Source organism: Bufo bufo, chromosome 4 (genome assembly GCF_905171765.1).
Source record: "Bufo bufo chromosome 4, aBufBuf1.1, whole genome shotgun sequence".
NCBI classification, from domain to species: Eukaryota; Metazoa; Chordata; class Amphibia; order Anura; family Bufonidae; genus Bufo; species Bufo bufo.
Window position 1 is genome coordinate 48868526 of NC_053392.1, and position 21255 is coordinate 48889780.

The following is a 21255-nucleotide window of genomic DNA, read 5'->3' on the forward strand; positions in this document are numbered from 1 at the left end:
GATATGTTGTATCGGGTAAACCAACTGCGGGGTGAACATATTGAACAGTTAGTGGTGCCCCAGGCTTATCGCAAAATCGTGTTAGAGTTAGCCCACTAACATGTTCTTGGGGGGGCATCTGGGAATGCAGAAAACACAGGACCGGATACTACAACTCTTTTACTAGCCCAGTGTGTTTAGAGAGGTGGACGAATTCTGTAAGTCTTGCCCAACCTGCCAGGCAATTAGCCCCCAGCACCTTTTCCACAGTCCCCTGGTAGCTCTCCCGATCATTGAGGTACTTTTTGAGCGAATCGCGATGGACCTCGTAGGCCCAGTACCGAAGTCCGCTAGAGGACACCAACACATCCTGGTTGTCCTAGATTACTCCACTCGGTACCCGGAGGCGGTGCCACTGCGCCATACATCGGCTAAACTGATAGCTAAGGAGCTAATGGAAATGTTCTTCCGAGTGGGGCTACCTAAATAGGTTCTGACTGACCAGGGGACCCCTTTTATGTCTAAGGTCATGAGGGAGCTCTGTAAGTTGCTGCATATCAAACAGTTACGGATGTCTCTTTACCATCCGCAAAAGGACAGTCTGGTTGAAAGGTTTAATAAAACATTAAAAACCATGTTTAAAAGGGTGGTGTCCAAAGATGGGAAGGACTGGGACCTTCTTCTACCCTATCTCATGTTCGCTGTGCGAGAGGTGCCCCAGGCCTCTACCGGGTTCTCTCCCTTCGAATTGCTATATGGCAGATATCCTCACGGTTTGTTGGACGTAGCCAAAGAGGTGTGGGAACAGCAACCCACTCCGCATAAAAGTGTCCTGGAGTACGCTACCAACATGCAACAGCGGATAGAGACCGTTTTGCCTCTTGTTAGGGAGCATATGGAGGCAGCTCAGCAAGCCCAGAGTCGGGTCTATAATTGGCAGGCTTGAGTCTGGATCTTTAACCCAGGTGATCGGGTTTTGGTTCTGGTACCGACTGTGGACAGTAAGTTCCTGGCTAGGTGGCAGGGGCCCTACGAGGTACTCAAGAATATTGGAGATGTAAACTACAAGGTACACCAGCCAGGGTGGCGAAAGCCGGAACAGATCTACCATGTTAATTTGCTTAAGCCGTGGAAGGATAGGGAGACCTCTACAGAAGGCAGTCCGCGTCCGAGTTTTCTAGTGGGAGAGGTTCCGGCCCCTTTGTTTGATGCAAGGAAAGCGGTTGCCACCGTAAAAGTTGCTGACAGCCTCTCCTCTAAACAGGCTCAGGAGGCCAGGGAGTTTTAGTCGGAACACGGATGTGTTCTCAGACCTCCCTGGATGCACTTCCACAATCCAGCATGACGTTGTCACGGAACCTCAGGCCAAAAACCATACTGGGTACCCGAGGCTCGGTGACAAGCCACCTCGGAGGAAGTGCAGTTAATGCTGCAACAAGACGTCATCGAGGAGTCTAAAAGTGAGTCGGCCAGTACTATAGTCTTAATATCCAAACCAGACGGGACCTTACGGTTCTGTAACGATTTTCGTAAACTGAACGAGATTTCCAAATTCGATGCGTATCCCATGCCCCGGGTGGACGAGGTTATCGACAGGTTAGGACAAGCCCGGTATTTTTCTGTTTTGGACCTCACGAAAGGGTACTGGCAGGTGCCGTTAACGGAGACTGCCAAAGAGAAAACTGCCTTCATCAAGCCTGAGGGGCTGTATCAGTACAAGGTGCTACCCTTTGGTCTGCATGGTGCCCCCGCCACTTTTCAACGGCTTATGGACATTGTGCTGCATCCACATCGTCGGCACACTTCAGCTTACCTCGACGATATTGTCATCCACAGTACCGACTGGGAAAGTCACCTACCCAAAGTGCAGGCTGTAGTGGACTCCCTTCGTAAGGCTGGCCTAACCGCTAAACCCCCAAAAAATTGCTGCTGTACAGCATACACATTAGGACATCTTCATACATCATCCACAACTCCATCCTCCGTCAGGCAAACCTCCCTCCTACATCAGACTTTAGACAAAACTCCATCCTCCCTCATCCAAAACTCCATCAGACCTCACACAAAACTCCGTCCTCCCTCATCCAAAACTCCGTCCTCCCTCAGACATCAGCCAAAACTCCGTCCTCCCTCATCCAAAACTCCTTCCTCCCTAAGACATCAGCCAAAACTCCGTCCTCCCTCATCCAAAACTCTGTCAGACATCAGCCAAAACTCCGTCCTCCCTCATCCAAAACTCCGTCCTCCCTCAGACATCAGCCAAAACTCCGTCCTCCCTCATCCAAAACTCCGTCCTCCCTAACTCAAAATACGCCCTACTACACACACTCTCTTCACCTGACGGAGCTGCTAGCTGCTGGAGAGGCAAAGGACCTGTGATGACGTCATGACCATGTGACGAGTCACGTGTGTGGGAGGGGTCAGATGTGCACAGCAGCTGGTAGAGTGTACAGAACTGTAGCCATCAAATAGAGCTGTGTACTAGAGATGTGTGTGTAACCTGCATGTAGCAGTGCTGTGTACTGTGTAGCAGAGCTGTATGTGTAACCTGCATGTAGCAGTGCTGTGTACTGTGTAGCAGAGCTGTATGTGTAACCTGCATGTTGCAGAGCTGTGTACTGTGTAGCAGAGCTGTATGTGTAACCTGCATGTAGCAGAGCTGTGTACTGTGTAGCAGAGCTGTATGTGTAACCTGCATGTAGCAGAGCTGTGTACTGTGTAGCAGAACTGTATGTGTAACCTGCATGTAGCAGAGCTGTGCACTGTGTAGCAGAGCTGTATGTGTAACCTGCATGTAGCAGTGCTGTGTACTGTGTAGCAGAGCTGTATGTGTAATCTGCATGTAGCAGTGCTGTGTACTGTGTAGCAGAGCTGTATGTGTAACCTGCATGTAGAGAGCTGTATGTGTAACCTGCATGTAGCAATGCTGTGTACTGTGTAGCAGAGCTGTATGTGTAACCTGCATGTAGCAGTGCTGTGTACTGTGTAGTAGAGATGTGTACTGTGTTACAGAGATGTGTGTGTAACCTGCATGTAGCAGAGCTGTATACTGTGTATATAGAGCAGTGTGTGTAACCGCATGTAGCAGAGCTGTGTACTGTGGTACTGAGATGTGTGTGTAACCTGGGAACTATAAAAAAAGTGTAAAAAAACCAAACATAAAAATTCAGATCACCCCCCTTTTCCCAAAATGAAAATAAAAGAACTAAAAAAATACACATCATGGGTGTCGCAATGTGTAAAAATTCCCCATACGGCAAACAGCAAAACAGAAAAAAAAAGAGTCTAAATGTCCGATTCGCCGTTTTTGGTCGCTTCATTTGCTACAAAAATTTAAATAAAAAGTGATCAAAAAGTCTTAAACACCCCAGAATGGTATCAGTGAAAAGTTCAGATTGCCCCACAAAAAATGAGCCCCCATCCAGCTCCGTACACATAATTACAAAAAAGTTATAGGGGTCAAAATATGACGACAAAAAAAAAAATCTGATAAAAAAAAAAAAAAACTTATCACTATTAAAACGCAAGAAAAACTATACATATAAGGTATCGCCGGATTCGATCTGACCTGTAGAATAAAAGTAACCAGTCAGTTTTATTGCACATCGAATGTCGTAAATAAAAATCCTGTAAAACTGTGGTGGAATTGCTTTTGTTTTTTTCAACAGGAAGAATGGGCATTTTTACCATCTGAGAAAATAAAGAGCCTCATCCACAACTACCACAAAAGACTTCAAGCTGTCATTGATGTTAAAGGGGGCATTACATGGTATTAAGAACTGGGGTGTGTAAACTTCTGATCAGGGTCATTTGCGGAGTTTGTGTTGTGATTATAATTTATAAAGAGTAAACACAGTTGTTTGACATAAATGGCTTCAGCCGACCACTAACCATGAGCGAGAGACAAGTGTCCGTGTTATCATTCATATTCTCTGAACAATGGTTAAAGGGGTATTCTCATCTTAATGATCACTGTTAAATCTGTTAATGATTTGACAGTGATCATTTTTCTTAATACATTTTATTACCCAATTCCCACCCTTTTTTAGAAAATAAGTCCCCTCTTAACTGATGTTGTCTTTGGTCTTTGGTCTCCCCTGGTTACGGCTACCTCTCCTGTCGAATCCCGCCGGGCCACGCTTGCGCAGAAGACTAAAGATTCTCTCCCGGCCGGGCCGCTCAATGTCCTGAACGCGCATGCGCCATGATGACTTCTTCCTGGCCAGTATAGTACAGAGCCGCGAACGCGCACGCCGACTCTGTACTATACAGGCCAGGAATAAGTCACCATGGCACATGCGCCGGGAGAAAATCTTCAGTCTTCTGCGCAAGAGAGGCCCGGCCGGGAAAAGAAACCAGGAAGTGAACGTCGCGCTCAAGGAAGGTAAGTATGAAAAGGGAAGATGAGAATACCCATTCTGCAAGGGTATGTAAACTTATCAGCACAACTGTAAGTAGCTGTGTGATATAAATCTGTGGAATATGGGAAGCATAAGAGGATGTGCACCATAAATCCCATCTTTGTTAAGCCTCTTGCACATGGCCGCTGTGTGCCTGTGGTTGTATTGTGGACCACATACGGCGGTTCCGCAATACACAGGGCACCAGCCGTGTGCATCCCGCATCCGTGATGTGGACCCATTCACTTGAACGGAAACACGGATCGGATCCCCACAGAAGCACTACAGAGTGCTTCCGTGGTGTTTCTGGCCATGCCTCCGCACAGCAAAAAAGTTAAATGGGTCTGGATCTGTCCCGGCCGCTGCACGCACGTTGCCCGTGCATTGGGGACTGCAAATTGCTGTCCCCAATGCACGGAATGGACCAACAACGTTCATGTGCAAGAGGCCTAACACTTGTGATCTAGTTTTGTGTGAAGCGGCACATATGCATTCATGTTGCATGTATTTATTAATTAGGGCTACCAATTCTGAGTAACTCGGAGTGACAGGAGATTTCCAGAATCTAATTTATTTTTTCGTCGCCATATTTTGACCCCTATAATTTTTTTGTAATTATGTGTACGGAGCTGGGTGGGGGCTCATTTTTTGCGGGGCAATCTGAACTTTTCACTGATACCATTCTGGGGTGTTTAAGACTTTTTGATTACTTTTTATTTAAATTTTTGTAATAAATGAAGCGACCAAAAACGGCGAATCGGACATTTGGACTCTTTTTTTCTGTTTTGCTGTTTGCCGTATGGGGAATATATTTTTATACAATGGGTGTTTTTACACATTGCCCCACCCATGATGTGCATTTTTTTGGGGGGTGATCTGATTATTATTTTTTTTAACACTTTTTTATAGTTCGCAGGTTACACACACATCTCTGTAACACAGTACACAGCTTTGCTACATGCGGTTACACACACTGCTCTATATACACAGTACACAGCTCTGCTACATGCAGATTACACATACAGCCAGGGCCGTCTTTAATATTGATTGGACCCTGGGCAAGAATTTATTTGGGCCCCCTGGATCCCGCCCCCCCCCCCACCCCCCGCACTTTGCTGTACTTGCTATACAGCAGCACTTACCTGTCACGTCCAGGTGACGTCTCCTCTCTGTCATCATCCTCTCTGTAGATCTTCTCTCTCATCATCTTCTCCACTCGGTCTGGACAACTTCTCTCAGCCGCCTCGTCTCTGCAGAGTGTGACACACAGACATCTTAGCTTCCTCACATTCTATCATTATCCCCCAACTGGAGTCCCCACAGTGTTATCCTGCTGCTTGCTGTACCCCCCCCAGGGGTGTAGCTATAGGGGGTGCAGAGGTAGCAGTCGCTACCGGGCCCAGGAGCATGAAGGGGCCCAAAGACACTTGTGCCGCAAAAGAAGACACACAAAGCACTGAGGGAAGGGGGGCCCAAGCTGAACTCTTGCACCGGAGCCCATGAGCCTTTAGTTATGCCCCTCCCCCCCCCCCCCAATACCCCCAAATACTATCCTGAAGAAACATTACTGCCCCCCATAGTAATAGTGCTCCACATAGTCCCACCAATAGTAATTCCCTTCTAGAATGCCCTCATTAGTAACACTGCCCCAACCGTGATAATGCTCCTCAACAATGCCCCCATTATTAAAAGAGCCCTCCCATCTTAATAATACCATCACAGAGCCCCCCAGTAGAAATAAGGCCCCCTATTGTTCCCTCAGTGGTAATAGAGCTCCCTACAGACCCCTCAGTAGTAATAAGGCCCCCATAGTGCGCTTAGTAGAAAAAAGGCGGATCTATAAGACCCTCCTATAGAGCCCCCAGTAGTAATAAGACCGCCTATAATGTCCCCTGGATCTGCAGTGCCCCCTGCAGTTATAATCCTCCCTCCACCATACAGTCCCATGTAAATAACATCACCTCCTCCCCAGCCGCCTCCAACGCACAATCCCATGTAAGCATCACCCCCTAAGGCTACTTTCACACTTGCGTTCGTGCGGATCTGTCCTGTACTTGTACAGGACGGATCCGCACCGATAATACAAACGAATGCAACCGTTCAGGACCGATTCGTTTGTATTAGATTTGAATTTCTAAGTCCCAATACGGATCCGTCCTGACTTACATTGAAAGTCAATGGGGGACGGGTCCGTTTACAATTGCACTATTTTGTGTCAATGCAAAGGGATCCGTCCCCATTTACTTACATTGTAAGTCAGGACGGATCCGTTTGGCTCCGCAAGGCCATGCGGACACAAAAACGCTGCTTGCAGCATTTTGGGGTCCACCTCCAAAACTGAATGTAAGGAGCCAAAGAATGCATTCTGAATGGATCCGCATCCATTCAGAATGCATTGGGGTTAAACTGATGCATTTGGGGCTGCTTGTGAGAGCCTTGAAACGGATCTCACAAGCGGATTCCCAAACCCAAGTGTGAACGTAGCCTAAACATTAAGTCCCATGTACATAAACATCATTCCCCCCCACCATCCACTTTCAACATACAGTCCCATGTAAATAACATCACTCCCTCCCCCAGCCCCCTCAAGCACACAGTTCCATGTCAATAACATCCCTCCCTTCAGCCCTAACATACATCCTAGTTAAATAACTACAACCCCCAGCATTGCTCTGCCTCTCCCTTCACTTACCTCTCCTCATATACAGACATCAGCATTAGGCTCCTTCTCCTCTTCACTCCGGTCCAATCCTGCACTGGTCACATGATGGTGACATCATCCAGGTCATCCTATCACAGCCTGTTTTGCTGATCACATGACCTGCGATGTCACCACAGGTCCTTCACCTCTTCCCAGTCAGATTCAATTGTATTGCTGTTCTGTGTACGGCAATACAGTTGTATCTGGCAGGCAGGCAGGACATTCAGGGCCTGGGACAAAACATCAGGCCCCGAATGTTTTAACCTAGCGACGCAGTCACTAGTGAATGGAAGTCGGGAAACGGAGCTCCCTTGGGCCCCCAGGAGCAACTGGGCACGGGGCAGCTTCCCCTTTTGCCCTGCGGCAAAGACGGCCCTGCATGCAGCTCTGCTACACAGTACACAGCACTGCTACATCCAGGTTACACATACAGCCTGCTACACAGTACACAGCTCTGCTACATGCAGGTTACACATACAGCTCTACTACACAGTACACAGCACTGCTACATGCAGGTTACACATACAGCTCTGCTACACAGTATACAGCACTGCTACATGCAGGTTACACATACAGCTCTGCTACATAGTACACAGCTCTGCTACATGCAGGTTACACATACAGCTCGGCTACATGCAGGTTACACATACAGCTCTGCTACACAGTACACAACACTGCTACCTGCAGGTTACACATACATCTCTTTAACACAGTACACAGCTCTGCTACATGCAGGTTACACATACAGCTCTGCTACACAGTACACAGCTCTGCTACATGCAGGTTACACATACAGCTCTGCTACACAGTACACAGCTCTGCTACATGCAGGTTACACATACAGCTCTGCTACACAGTACACAGCTTTGCTACATGCAGGTTACACATACAGCTCTGCTACACAGTACACAGCTCTGCTACATGCAGGTTACACATACAGCTCTGCTACACAGTACATAGCTCTGCTACATGCAGGTTACACATACAGCTCTTCTAGACAGTACACGGCTCTGCTACATGCAGGTTACACACACAGCTCTAATACACAGCTCTATTTGATGGCTACAGTTCTGTACACTCTACCAGCTGCTGTGCACATCTGACCCCTCCCACATACGTGACTCGTCACATGGTCATGACGTCATCACAGGTCCTTTGCCTCTCCAGCAGCTAGCAGCTCCGTCAGGTGAAGAATGTGTGTAGTAGGGCGTATTTTGAGTTAGGGAGGATGAGGGAGGACGGAGTTTTGGCTGATGTCTGATGGAGTTTTGGATGAGGGAGGACAGAGTTTTGGCTGATGTCTGAGGGAGGATGGAGTTTTGGATGAGGGAGGACAGAGTTTTGGCTGATGTCTGAGGGAGGACGGCGTTTTGGATGAGGGAGGACGGAGTTTTGGCTGAGGTCTGATGGAGTTTTGGCTGATGTCTGAGGGAGGACGGAGTCTTGGATGAGGGAGGACGGAGTTTTGGCTGATGTCTGAGAGAGAACGGAGTTTTGGATGAGGGAGGACAATGTTTTGGCTGATGTCTGAGAGAGGACGGAGTTTTGGATGAGGGAGGATGGAGTTTTGGCTGATGTCTGAGGTCTGATGGAGTTTTGGATGAGGGAGGACAGAGTTTTGTCTAAAGTCTGAGGTAGGAGGGAGTTTTGCCTGACGGAGGATGGAGTTGTGGATGATGTCTGACGATGTCCTAATATGTATGCCGTACTGGTGGGCTGATTTCCAGCCAGGATTTTAAAAGCCGGTCCGGTTTTTGGCGAAGCCAGGTCTGTGTGCTGGGATCTCAGGCCTGTGCTGGGCTGAAGAGCGGAGACCCGTGTGTCAGGGGTTCAGGCCGCCTAAAGCCTGTATTTGGACTTTCTAAGGCAGAACCGCCACCAAGGTGACTTTTGCTATATTAACTTGCCATTAGGTGTGAAGTAACACCAACACTGCAAAAGTGACATTTTGTTTTTGGCATCATGGGTGAATAAACGCTAAAAGTTTGAATTACGAACTTGTATTTTGCCTCCGTACTGCGCCCGCTTATCCTAACTACCAGAACGAATCCCCATACTAGTTACAGTACATGTCATATGTCTCCTAATTCCATATTACTGCATAAATGCCCTCGGGACAGCAGCGACCCCTGCAGGAGCTGCACTAGTGGCCATCTTGGCTTGCACCCAGCTCTCCCAGAAATGGAGTAGAATTTTGTTTTTGTTTTTTGTTTTTAGTTTAGTGTTTGTTTTGATTATAGAGGTGTATCACCTGACCCTCCAATGTATGCATAATTTTTTTTTATATTTCTACCGAATTTTCTCCTCTTTTTTTTACCCCTGCTGACACAAATCCTAAACATTCAGGCGGAAATCTTGTTCCCTAGACGGATAATGAAAAATTATTATTACTGAAGCCCCCAATTTGCAGAGATGTATTTCCAGATTTTCAATATGTCACATTTCTGACACCAGACGTATCGGCTGCAATGAAAATATGTTCGAATTCTGAGCGAAAGGAATGTTGTTTTGAAGGGTATAGATATGATATCACGCCGCCTCGGGCGCTGCTTCCACTTTTTTTTTTTCGTGTTGGAATTCACTCTGTTATTCATTTTGCGTTTTTCTTTGAACTTTCTGTGTTTGAAGAGATGAATGCCGAAGTGCTGCATCTTACATAATGGCTCCTCTGTTAGACCTGATTTCCATTCAATGGCATGCTATGATGTTTTATATAGAAATGGGGCTGATCAAAGGCAGCCCGTGTCCGCGTCGCAGTCATTAGCAACTTTTCAAACTCGTCCGCTTAGCATTCGTCATGTACCTGCAAATTATCATATTAAGGCAGCGCCACGATGTATCCTGTTGGGTGGGTTGTTGTGATTTTAGTTTTTTTACATAAAAAAAAAATGTTTGTGATTTTTTTCCCCCAACTGTAATGTAAACAAATCGGAATCTTGCTCCATGTCGTGTATGACGAGACTCGCTTCGAAGCGGAGGGATGTCAGGTGTCTCTTCATACTGTAGGTAAAAGTCTGGTGACAGGAGGGGGAGTAAAGTGTGATTGAAAATGGAGTTATAAATGATGTGTTAGCATATTAATATGGAACTCAGTAGTCAAGAATATATCTGTATATCTATCTATCTAATATCTATCTATCTATCTATCTATCTATTTATCCATCTCAGATCTTTTCTTTCTTTCTTTCTTTCTTTCTTTCTTTCTTTCTTTCTTTCTTTCTTTCTTTCTTTCTTTCTTTCTTTCTTTCTTTCTTTCTCTTTCTTGCTATCAATTATCTATCTATCTCAGACCTTTCTTTCGTTCTCTATCTATCTATCTGTCTAATATCTATCTATTTCAGATTTTTTTCTTTCTTTCTTTCTTTCTATCTATCTCAGATCTTTATCTCTCTTTCTTTCTTTCTTTCTTTCTTTCTTTCTTTCTTTCTTTCTTTCTTTCTTTCTTTCTTTCTTTCTTTCTCTTTCTTTCTATATATTTATCTATCTATCTATCTATCTATCTATCTATCTATCTATCTATCTATCTATCTCAGATCTTTCTTTCTTTTGCTTGCTATCTGTCTAATATCTATCTCAGATCTTTCTCTCTTTCTTTCTTTCTATCTCTTTCTTACTATCTATTATCTATCTATCTCAGCTCTTTTTTTTCGTTATCTATCTAACTTTCTTTCTCTTTCTTGCTATCTATCTCAGATCTTTCTTTCTTTCTCTTTCTATCTATCTATCTATCTATCTATCTATCTATCTAATATCTATTTATTTCAGATCTTTCTGTCTTTCTCTTTCTTGCTATCTATCTAATATCTATCTATCTCAGATCTTTGTTTCTTTCTTTCTATCTATCTATCTATCTATCAATTTATCTATCTATCTATCTATCTATCTAACTCTATCCATTAGAGATGAGGAAATTTCCTTAAAAGATTTTGTCAAAAAAATCTGAATCGGCCAAGAAATTTGATTCAGGTACGAGTTGATATTGTCTTTTACATAAGATATATTCTGTGTGTTTATATATATATATATATATATATATATATATATATATATATATATACACACAGTATATATATATTCATATGTTTGATTGATCAAAAATCTACAGCACAACACAAAACAAGTAGGTGAGTCCTGTGTTAACGACTTCTCCATGAGCAAATTGGCAAAAGTTCTTTCAGTTAACTAGCTGGTGCTAATGGTGCTATTGTAAAATACAGCTCATTCTGCAAAAATACAAGCCTTCATATAGCTATGTTGATGAAGAAATAGAGAAGTTATTATTTTAAGAATCAAGCAATAAAAATAAAACAAAAAAAAATGTTCTTCTCGTTGGAGGACAAAATAGACTTACGTGTAGTTCTGACGGAGTTACATACAAGCATCTGATATAACATATGACAAGGTTGAGATGCTTCCAAAAATACAATAATGGGTGTTTTCTTGAATTATTGTATTTTTTGATTGGTAACGGAATGCTTGTCATGCAATTTCTCCTATTTTTCCTAGACAGGAGCATAGTCGTTGACATCGTTCTGCCTCCTCTTGGTGGTCTTTATGTACTTGGAGCTCTTGAATTTCCCCCAAACGTCAGCAATGAGCTGAGTGTTGCTTGTATCCTCATAGCAGGTGGACGTCTAAGCATTGGTGAGTAATTTACATATTGTTATCACTGTCATCATTTACCTGTATTAACATGTCACAGAATTATCTGTAGCCACTTATCACCCTTTGCACTATGGTGGGTTTTGTTTAGGGTGTGTAAGAACTTAGACTGGTGGATTGGAGAGTATATTCCCACAGGATCTCAAAGTCCAACCAAATCGTCAGAAGGCTATGTCTGTATATGATATGTCAAGTATAGCAGCACTAAATGCTAGTCATGTTGCCTACATAGTAGGCCCATTCACCGACACAACAGGGACAGCCGGAGAGCCCCAGAGATGTGCAACTTAAAGCTCTTGGGTCCCAATGCAATATCTGTATAATACTGGTGACTTCTTATGTGGCCAAGAGGCCTTTGGGCCCCCTCAGGCACCAGGGTTTGGATGCAACTGCTAGTTCTGCACTCCCTCACCTGGTGCCCCATATCATTGCTAGCCATGTTGTTACCATCCTAGTTCCAGCCTGGGTCTCCTTTCCACAAGGACAAGGACACCATAGTCTGATTGATGGTATGTACATCCTTGACCTATCTCTTGCCATTTATGTTACTGATGTCCTCCAATGTGGGATTGGGGCTTGGTCAACTACACCGTTGAACTGAAACATCTCACAGTTATATCCTTAGATATGTTCTCTTCAATCTTGAATGTTCTCCTGGAGGATCTTTTCCCCCCAAAGTATTTTGTAAATTTTTTAAATCTGTTTTTGCATTCTGTAAGATTGCCTATGTTGGCGTCTGTTTTACCCTAAGAACATTTTTGCAAGATTTCTTATCGATGTGCCTTGAATCTGTAAAAAAAAATAGCTTTAGGCTAAAATTAATTTAATTTCTGTCTCGTTAGGTCTTGAAAATTCCGGTCTTTTTCAATTATTTTATTTTCAGGACGACTCTTTAGACTTACATGTGTTAAATGCTTGCAAAACAATTCTTCTTTCAGGGCTGAGTGTTCCAAGCCCCCGAGTTAACATTCGGCCCCCATCTGTCCTTGTCCGTTGTTTAAGGCCCCTAGGGGATTTTTCTTTCCAACCCAGCTGTCCAAGTTCCACCACACCCTAAAGAAATCCTAACATAGTGCAGATAATGAGGTATGTTGGTAAACAACTTTAATAGAAATTGACATCCCTATTGGTGAATCCATTCTTCAGCCTTGTAGCTCTTCTTCCATGTACACGTTCCTTGCTGGACTTACCAATGAAATGCGGCAAACATATGACTCTATGACTTAGCATCAGATCCAGCAGGCCGGATGCTGTCTCACATCTCAATCATACTACTGATGACATGAAAAGCCACAAGCTATATGAAATGGTTCTAATTTGCTTCGAGTGACAGGGGAACAATTTCATTTGTTGATTTCCCTAATTATGTTCAGACGGTTGCACGTATTGCTCTCATTGAATGGAGTCTATGCAAAAAATATCATATTCAGTAACTACAAGTATACCTAAAAACTAGGTGGTCTGCCACAAAAATGTCAGGTGGTCCGGGGAGAAACCAAGGAAAAAGGTGTTTAAAAAAAAAAAATCTTGGCCTCTAGACAGAATGCATAGAAATAGGAGGGAAACGCATGCAATCCTCATCCACAGATACTATAATTTTTGACCAGTGACCTCCTAACTACTGTTGCTGAGCTTTACAACTGCTGGCCCAAAATGTCTTATGTTAGGGAAATAACTACACGTGACTCTTTAATCGGCATTACATAGTAAAATACTGTAGTTTGTAAGGCTGAAAAAATACATCTGTTATCAAGTCCAGAGGAAGGTGAAACCCTCATGAGGTAGCATACCTCCCAACTTTTGAAAAGAGCAAAGAGGGACATTATGTGCGGCGCGCAAATTTTTCTGCACTAGGCCACGGCTCTAACTCCACCCAAAAATAGCAAAACACTTAATCCAATGACATGTCCTGCTTTCTGACAGCCGCTATTCTTTGGCAGTTAAAGAAACAGCCGAGTGAGCAGCCGCATAAACTTTAACTGGTTATAAAAATGGCCGTGTGACGACTGTTACTTAAACTGCCCTCACACCGCCATTTTTCGAATTCATGTGCATATAGGTAGTGATGAGCTAACCACAGACCATACGTTATAGTCCGTCGGAACGGAATCCATAACAGAATTCTTAGATAACCAAAACCTTGTACGCCAAACTTGAAAACAGAAGTTCGCTCATCACTATCTTTAGGCTAAATAACATCGCTCCCCTCCTTTCAGCCCCTCCAACATACAGTCCCATGTACATGACATCACTATCTATCTACAGACTATTCCAATGTACAGTCCCATGTAAATTACGGTACATTGCTCTCTAAATACAGCCTCCTTCAATGTACAGTCCCATGTAAATAACATCATTCTGTCATGATCAGTGTGGGGTAAAAACTCCACACTAAACACAGAAGGGAAGGGGAACAGTAACTGGGCCTGGAAACTAGGGAAGGAACAGGTGACCTCCTACACAACCCTAATCCGGGCTCTAACTACCTATCAATATGAATAGACCTTGAAGGTAGGAATATTCATATGCTGTATACCTAGGCCCTTACATACCTATAAGGCCCTGGAATGAGGTTAGGACCAGAGACAACCCATTCCTCCCCAGATGGACGAATGAAAGTCTCTGTCTCAGGCCCAGATACAAACAACAGGGAATATAGCAAACACAAAACAATAAGAAAAGACAAGACTTATCTGAAAGTTGAAAACTGGCAACTCCAGAAACACCACACAGAGTACAACCGACCACCTAGTTAGAAGGCAGGAAGAAAATCTATAAACCGCACCTCCAAGAGTGAGAAGCGGCTACTTATGGGAAAGGCAAATCACCAACAAGCAACACCAGAAGCAAGTGGTGTGGCATTCACCAAAACACAGACACAATAAGATCAACAGTGAACTTGTCAATTTAACCCACGAGTTGCCAGTCTCTCCAATATCCTGGTACCTGCCACGGGAACGTCCGTGACAGTACCCCCCCCCCCCCCCCCCCCTTATACGGGTGACCTCCGGGCACCCAGATCCAACCTTATCCAGGTGAGATCTATGAAAGGCATTCACTAAACGATTGGCATTAACGTTGGATGCAGGCACCCACATCCTCTCCTCCGGTCCATAACCACCCCAGTGGACAAGATATTGAAGGGATCCAAGGAGAACCTCGAGAGTCATCTATTTTCGCGATCTCGAATTTCAAATTACCGTTCACCATAACCGGAGCAGGTGGCAAGAAGGATGGCTGTAAAGGTTCCACATATTTTTTCAATAAAGACCTATGAAACACATTATGAATTTTCAGGGCCTGAGGAAGCACAAGACAAAAAGCTGCAGGATTAATAATGGCTGTGATCTTATATGGGCCGATAAACCTTGGACTCAACTTCCAAGAAGGTACCTTCAACTTAATGTTTCTTGTGGACAGCCACACAGAATCACCCACACTTAGGTCCGGACCATTCATACGTTTCCTGTCAGCCACACGTATATATTTGTTGCCCATATTTTTAAAGTTATTTCAAATTTTTTGCCATATCGATGATAATCACGTATACCAGAAGTATTAGAACCAGAAAATGTGCCAAACTGCGGGTGAAATCCATAGGCCCCAAAAAACAGTGACTCACCAGTGAACTCCTGACTACGATTGTTTATGGCAAACTCTGCCAAAGACAAAAAGGAAGACCACCACTCCTCCTGGTTCTCAGATACAAAACATCTCAAGTAAGTCACCAGACTCTGATTAGTGCGCTCCGTCTGTCCGTTCGACTGAGGATGAAAAGCCGAAGAAAAGAACAGTTGAATTCCCAGACGAGTACAGAACGCCTTCCAGAATCTGGAAACAAACTGAGCCCCATGATCTGAGACAATGTCAGAGGGAATGCCATGAAGTTTCACAATGTTGTCAACAAATACCTGTGCAAGGGTTTTAGCATTAGGTAGGCCTGGTAATGCAATAAAATTTACCATTTTACTAAATCGATCAACTACCGACAGAATAACTGTCTTTCCTGAAGAATTAGGTAGATCAGAGATAAACTCCATGGATACATGAGTCCATGGTCTGGACGGAATGGGTAACGGAAGTAAAGATCCAGAAGGTAGTACATCCTGACACATAGTCCTTCACACACCTCTGCCACCAGAATCTACGAGATATGAGGTTGGTAGTGGACCTACTCCCAGAATGTCCTGTAAGAACCGTACAATGATGTTCCTCCAACACATTGTGACGCAATTCCGGTGGCACAAATAGTTTCCCAGAGGGAAACGAGTCCAGTACGTCCTCTAACACCTTCACCTTAAGGTTAGGGTAGAGGGCGGATATCACCACCCCTTTAGACAGTATGGGACTGAGGTTTTCAAAATCACCACCTCCAGGGAAACTATGTGACAAGGAGTCCGCCTTGACATTCTTAATCCCAGGACAATAGGTTACAGTGAAACTGAATCTGGTGATAAACAGGGCCCATCTGGCTTGTCTTGGGTTCAGTCGTTTTGCCAGATTTTTGTGATCAATGAAAACCGTGATCGTATGAATCACCCCTTCCAACCAATGACGCAATTCCTCAAAAGCCAATTTAATGGCCAGCAACTCTGTTACCCACATCATAATTTTTCTCAGCGGGGATAGTTTTTACAGAAAAATGCACATGGTCGCCATTTACCAGGTGATGGTCCCTGTGACAAAACTGCTCCTACCCCCACCTTGGATGCGTCCATTTCAACAATAAACGGTTGTTACACATCTGGCTATACCAATATGGGAGCAGAAGAGAAGCATTCCTTAATCGCAGAAAAGGCTTGCAACGCCGAATCAGACCATACAGAGACATCTGTTCCTTTCTTAGTCATGTCCGTTAAGGGTTTTACTATTGTCAAATAATTCTTAATTAATTTTCGGTAATAGTTGGTGAATCCTAAAAACCGAATAAGAGCCTTCAGATTTTCGGGTCGATCCCAGTCCAATACAGCACGGACTTTCTCAGGATCCATTTCAAAAACCTGAAGATGACAGCAGGTAGCCCAAGAACTGCACCTTGTGTATCGCAAAAACACACTTCTCTAATTTTGCGAACAATTTATTATCCCTTAGGATCTGTAACACCTGTCTCACATGATTCTGATGTGTTTCCATGTCAGGAGAATAAATAAGAATGTCATCCAAATACATGATCATAAACCTGCCCACCAGGTGATGAAAGATGTCATTCACTAAATGTTGGAAGACCGCCGGGGCATTGGTCAACCCGAAAGGCATGACCAGGTTCTCAAAGTGCCCCTCAGGAGTATTAAAAGACGTCTTCCATTCATCCCCTTCCTTGATCCTAACCAGATTATATTCCCCCCTTAAGTCCAACTTGGAGAACACCTTGGCACGAATAATCTGGTTAAACAAATTGGGAATCAAAGGAAGAGGGTAAGGATCTCGGATAGTAATCTGATTGAGTTCGCGAAAATCCAGACATGGCCGAAGACCTCCATCTTTTTATTTTTACAAAAAAGAACCCTGCATCCACTGGAGACTTGGAAGATCTTATGTGCCCTTTCTTCAAACTCTCGGCAATATATTCTCTCATGGCATGCCTTTCTGGTTCAGAAAGGTTATACAACCTAGATTTAGGCAATTTAGCCCTGGGAATAAGATTGACAGGGCAATCATATTCCCGATGGGAAGGTAAATCCTGACATCCACTCTCAGAAAACACATCGGCAAACTCGGATATAAAAGATGGTTCAGCCTTCGTAGTAACCACAGAAAAGGATGTATTGAGACAATTATCAATGCAATAGTCCCCCCAATCCGGAATCTGCCTAGCTTGCCAATCGATAGTTGGATTATGCTTGGTAAACCACGGTAATCCCAGAACCACAGGTGCAGGGAGACGTTCCAAGACAAAATATGAGATAACTTCTTGATGAAAGTCACCCACTCTTAATCTGATATCATGCAAAACTTGTGACAAGCACCTCTGAGTAAGAGGGGCAGAATCAATAGCAAATACAGGAATGTCTTTTTTTAATGTACTTGGTGATAACCCATGCATGCAGACAAACTGAGCATCAATCAGGTTCACCCCGCCCCCGCTGTCAATAAAATTCCCACAGTTTTTGACTCTAGCGCTACCTTGGCAGTCAGGAGAAATCGGGTAATACCAGCAAAGGAAAAATGCACATTCTCTGACTCCCCACTCACACCTCCGATAGTCAGATGGGATTTAGACGCCCCTTTTTGTTTCTCTTTTTGCCGCTGAATGCTTGGACATATATTGATAAAATGTCCCCTTTGACTGCAGAAAAAACATACTCCCTGCTTGCGACTTCTACTTTTGCTAGCAGATCCCGGAGTCGCTCCCCCTAATTGCATGGGTTCATCCCTAGGTATAAGGTCAGGAGTCTCTTCACCCAAAAAGTCAAAGGAATACGGTACATTATGTAATAGAACGTCCTGAGAAAGTGGGCCCTTAGATCTCTCTCTCAGGCGTCTATCAATACATACAGTCAAAGACATAGCGGCTTCCAAAAACTCAGGATTCTCATAAAAGGCGAAAGCGTCCTTCAGCCTCTCAGATAATCCCTGACAAAACTGGCTACAGAGAACTGGATCGTTGCACTTAGTATCCATAGCCCACCTCCTAAATTCGGAACAATAGATCTCCGCCGAACGCTCTCCCTGACGTAGGCTGTGTAATTTAGTCTCTGCCAGGGAGGTTCAGTCTAGGTCATCATAGATGAGACCTAAAGCTCCGAAAAATGCATCTACTGATCGGAGAGACTATGATCCGGTCGGCAGAGAAAAAGCCCAAGACTGGACGTCCCCTTTAAACAACAAAATAATCATACCCACTCTCTTGCTCTCATCCCCAGATGAGTGAGGACGTAACTTAAAGTACCATTTGCACGCTTCCCTGAATCAAATAAAATTATCACTCCCCCCCGAGAATCTATCTGGGAGAGCAACTTTAGGTTCAGGAAAGGTCAGGTAACCACTACTAGGATCAGCCAACAGTGGTCTCTGCATCTGTGAGACGGTCGAGCGGAGGTCATCCACCTCTAGAGACAGTTCCTTTAGCTGTCCGGTCAGTGCAATGATAACATCCATGGCTGAACTGATACAGACAACAAAATGGCGGTTATTTGCTGGTTTATAATGTCATGATCAGTGTGGGGGAAAATCTCCACACTAAACACAGGAGGGAAGGAGAACAGTAACTGGGCCTGGAAACTAAGGAAGGAACAGGTCACGGAAGGTAGGAATATTTATATGCTGGATACCTAGGCCCTTATATCCCTATAAGGCCCTGGAATGAGGTTAGGACCAGAGACAACCCATTCCTCCCCAGATGGACGAATGGAAATCTCTGTCTCAGGCCCAGATACAAACAACAGGGAATATAACAAACACAAAACAATAAGAAAAGACAAGACTTATCTGAAAGTAGAAAACTGGCAACTCCAGAAGCACCACAGAGTACAACCGACCAGCTAGTTAGAAGGCAGGAAGAAAATCTATAAACCATACCTCCAAGAGTGAGAAGCGGCTACTTATGGGAAAGGCAAATAACCAACAAGCAACACCTGAATCAAGGGGTGTGGCATTCACCAAAACACAGACACAATAAGATCCACAGTGAAATTGTCAATTTAACCTACGAGTTTCTAGTCTCTCTGATCTCCTGGTACCTGCCATGGGAACGTCCGTGACACATTCCCTCCCTCCAGCCCCCTCCATCATACAGTCCCATGTACATAACATCACTCCCCTCCAATCAAAGCTATAGTGCTAGGCAAATAGCCACTCCCTCCCTCCAAGCAAGAGAACTACAGCTCCCAGCATATCCCAGGCTCTCAGCCTCTTACACTGAATCAGTCGCAGTATGTTCTCTCCTCTGCTAAGCCCCACCTTCATCCACTGATCACATGGCTGTGACATCATTGCAGGTCCTTGAACTGCTGAGCTCTGCCTACTAACGTCATCCCAGGTCCTTCAGCGACTGCAGACGGAGGAGGACGCTGAAAAAACAAGTCCTCCTCAGAGCTCCACAGCCCCCCCTCCCGATGACGAGGCTAGTGGAAAGTGGGGGAGGGGCAGCTGAGGTGAATTGCGAAGTGGGGAGTGGAGGGCTCCCTGCTTCACCATTATAATCAGCTGTCTCTGCGTCCTGCAGAGACAGCTGAAAGCGGCATATACCTCCCCCACCTGGGACCGCGGGACAGCCACTTAAATCCGGGACTGTCCCGCTGGATCCAGGACGGTTGGGAGGCATGAGGTAGAAACCTATCAAGCAATCACGATAACTCCTTGGATCAACGACCCTTCTCCAGAAACCTAGTAACTATAACCTGTAATATTATTACGCTCCAGAAATACATCCAGGCCCCTCCTGAACTCTTTTAGTGAACTTCCCATCACCACCTCCTCAGGCAGAGAGTTCCATAGTCTCACTGCTCTTACCGTAAAGAATCCTTTTCTATGTTTGTGTACAAACCTTCTTTCCTCCAGACGCAGAGGATGTCCCCTCGTCACAGTCCTGGGGATAAATAGATGATGGGATAGATCTCTGTACTGACCCCTGATATATTTATACATAGTAATTAGATCTCCCCTCAGTCGTCTTTTTTCTAAACTAAATAACCCTAGCATTCCAATAACACTCTTTTGGTGCTGGGCCCCACCAACCCACAGGCACAATTTAGTGTAAGGACCTACTCGAAAGAGGCCACCGTAATGTGATGTATAAGCCTATTAATTTTGATCAAAAAGTATACAAGGGCCTTGTATACAGTTTATTAATGATGCTGAGAGGCAAAAGATCAATGCCTAGCATGTGGATGTGCCATCTATGCTTTTTTTTTGTTTAATACATGGTAAGAAGGTGAGATCTACCGTATTTTTTGCTTCATAAGACGCACCTGATGATAAGACAGTTTTCAGGGAAGTAAAAAGGTGAAAAAAGTTATTTGAAATAAAAGGTGGGCTAAAATATATATATATTAAAAACCATTATTACTGTAATTAACGGTAACAGATGAGGAAAGATTTAGAACAGTACACCTCTGGTCATCTAAAAACCCCAAAAACTCCTCACCACTGTCCGAGTTCAAGCTCAGTGGCTCACTATCAGTGGTATTACTGGTGTCTTCATACAGGACTCCATCCTCAGAACCGTCCAAGGCATTACTGATGCCACATTTTTTGAAGGATTTTAGAACTGTTTCATCCTTCACGGGCTGCCATGATGACTTCACCCACTCACAGATTCGGGTGATAGTGGGCCTTTGCATGCATCCACTGTGTGTAACATCGTGATTCCCAGCAGCCATCCATTTATTCCACTATTGCCATCTTGAGAAGGTCCTCATATTGTAAATGTTTAAACAGCCGTAACTAAGGGAAAAACTCAAGGAAAACAGTGGTACGGGAAGAAACTAAATATTTCTTTATGCATAATGCTGCCGCAGTAACATGTGCTAAAATAGATTTTTTGATGAAAACATGACAGTTACACTTTAAATG

At 44.3% G+C, this 21255-nt stretch overlaps 1 protein-coding gene across 6 annotated transcripts in view; it reads left to right on the forward strand.

The window, feature by feature from the left end:
* The window catches only part of PKHD1 (PKHD1 ciliary IPT domain containing fibrocystin/polyductin), a 625550-nt gene that overhangs the window by 399844 nt on the left and 204451 nt on the right, over positions 1 to 21255 (forward strand). For all 6 annotated transcript variants that reach the window (XM_040427208.1, XM_040427210.1, XM_040427212.1 and 3 more), the window contains one exon: positions 11587 to 11724. In XM_040427208.1, the coding sequence (XP_040283142.1) occupies positions 11587 to 11724 (138 nt within the window). The remainder of the gene's footprint in view (positions 1 to 11586; positions 11725 to 21255) is intronic.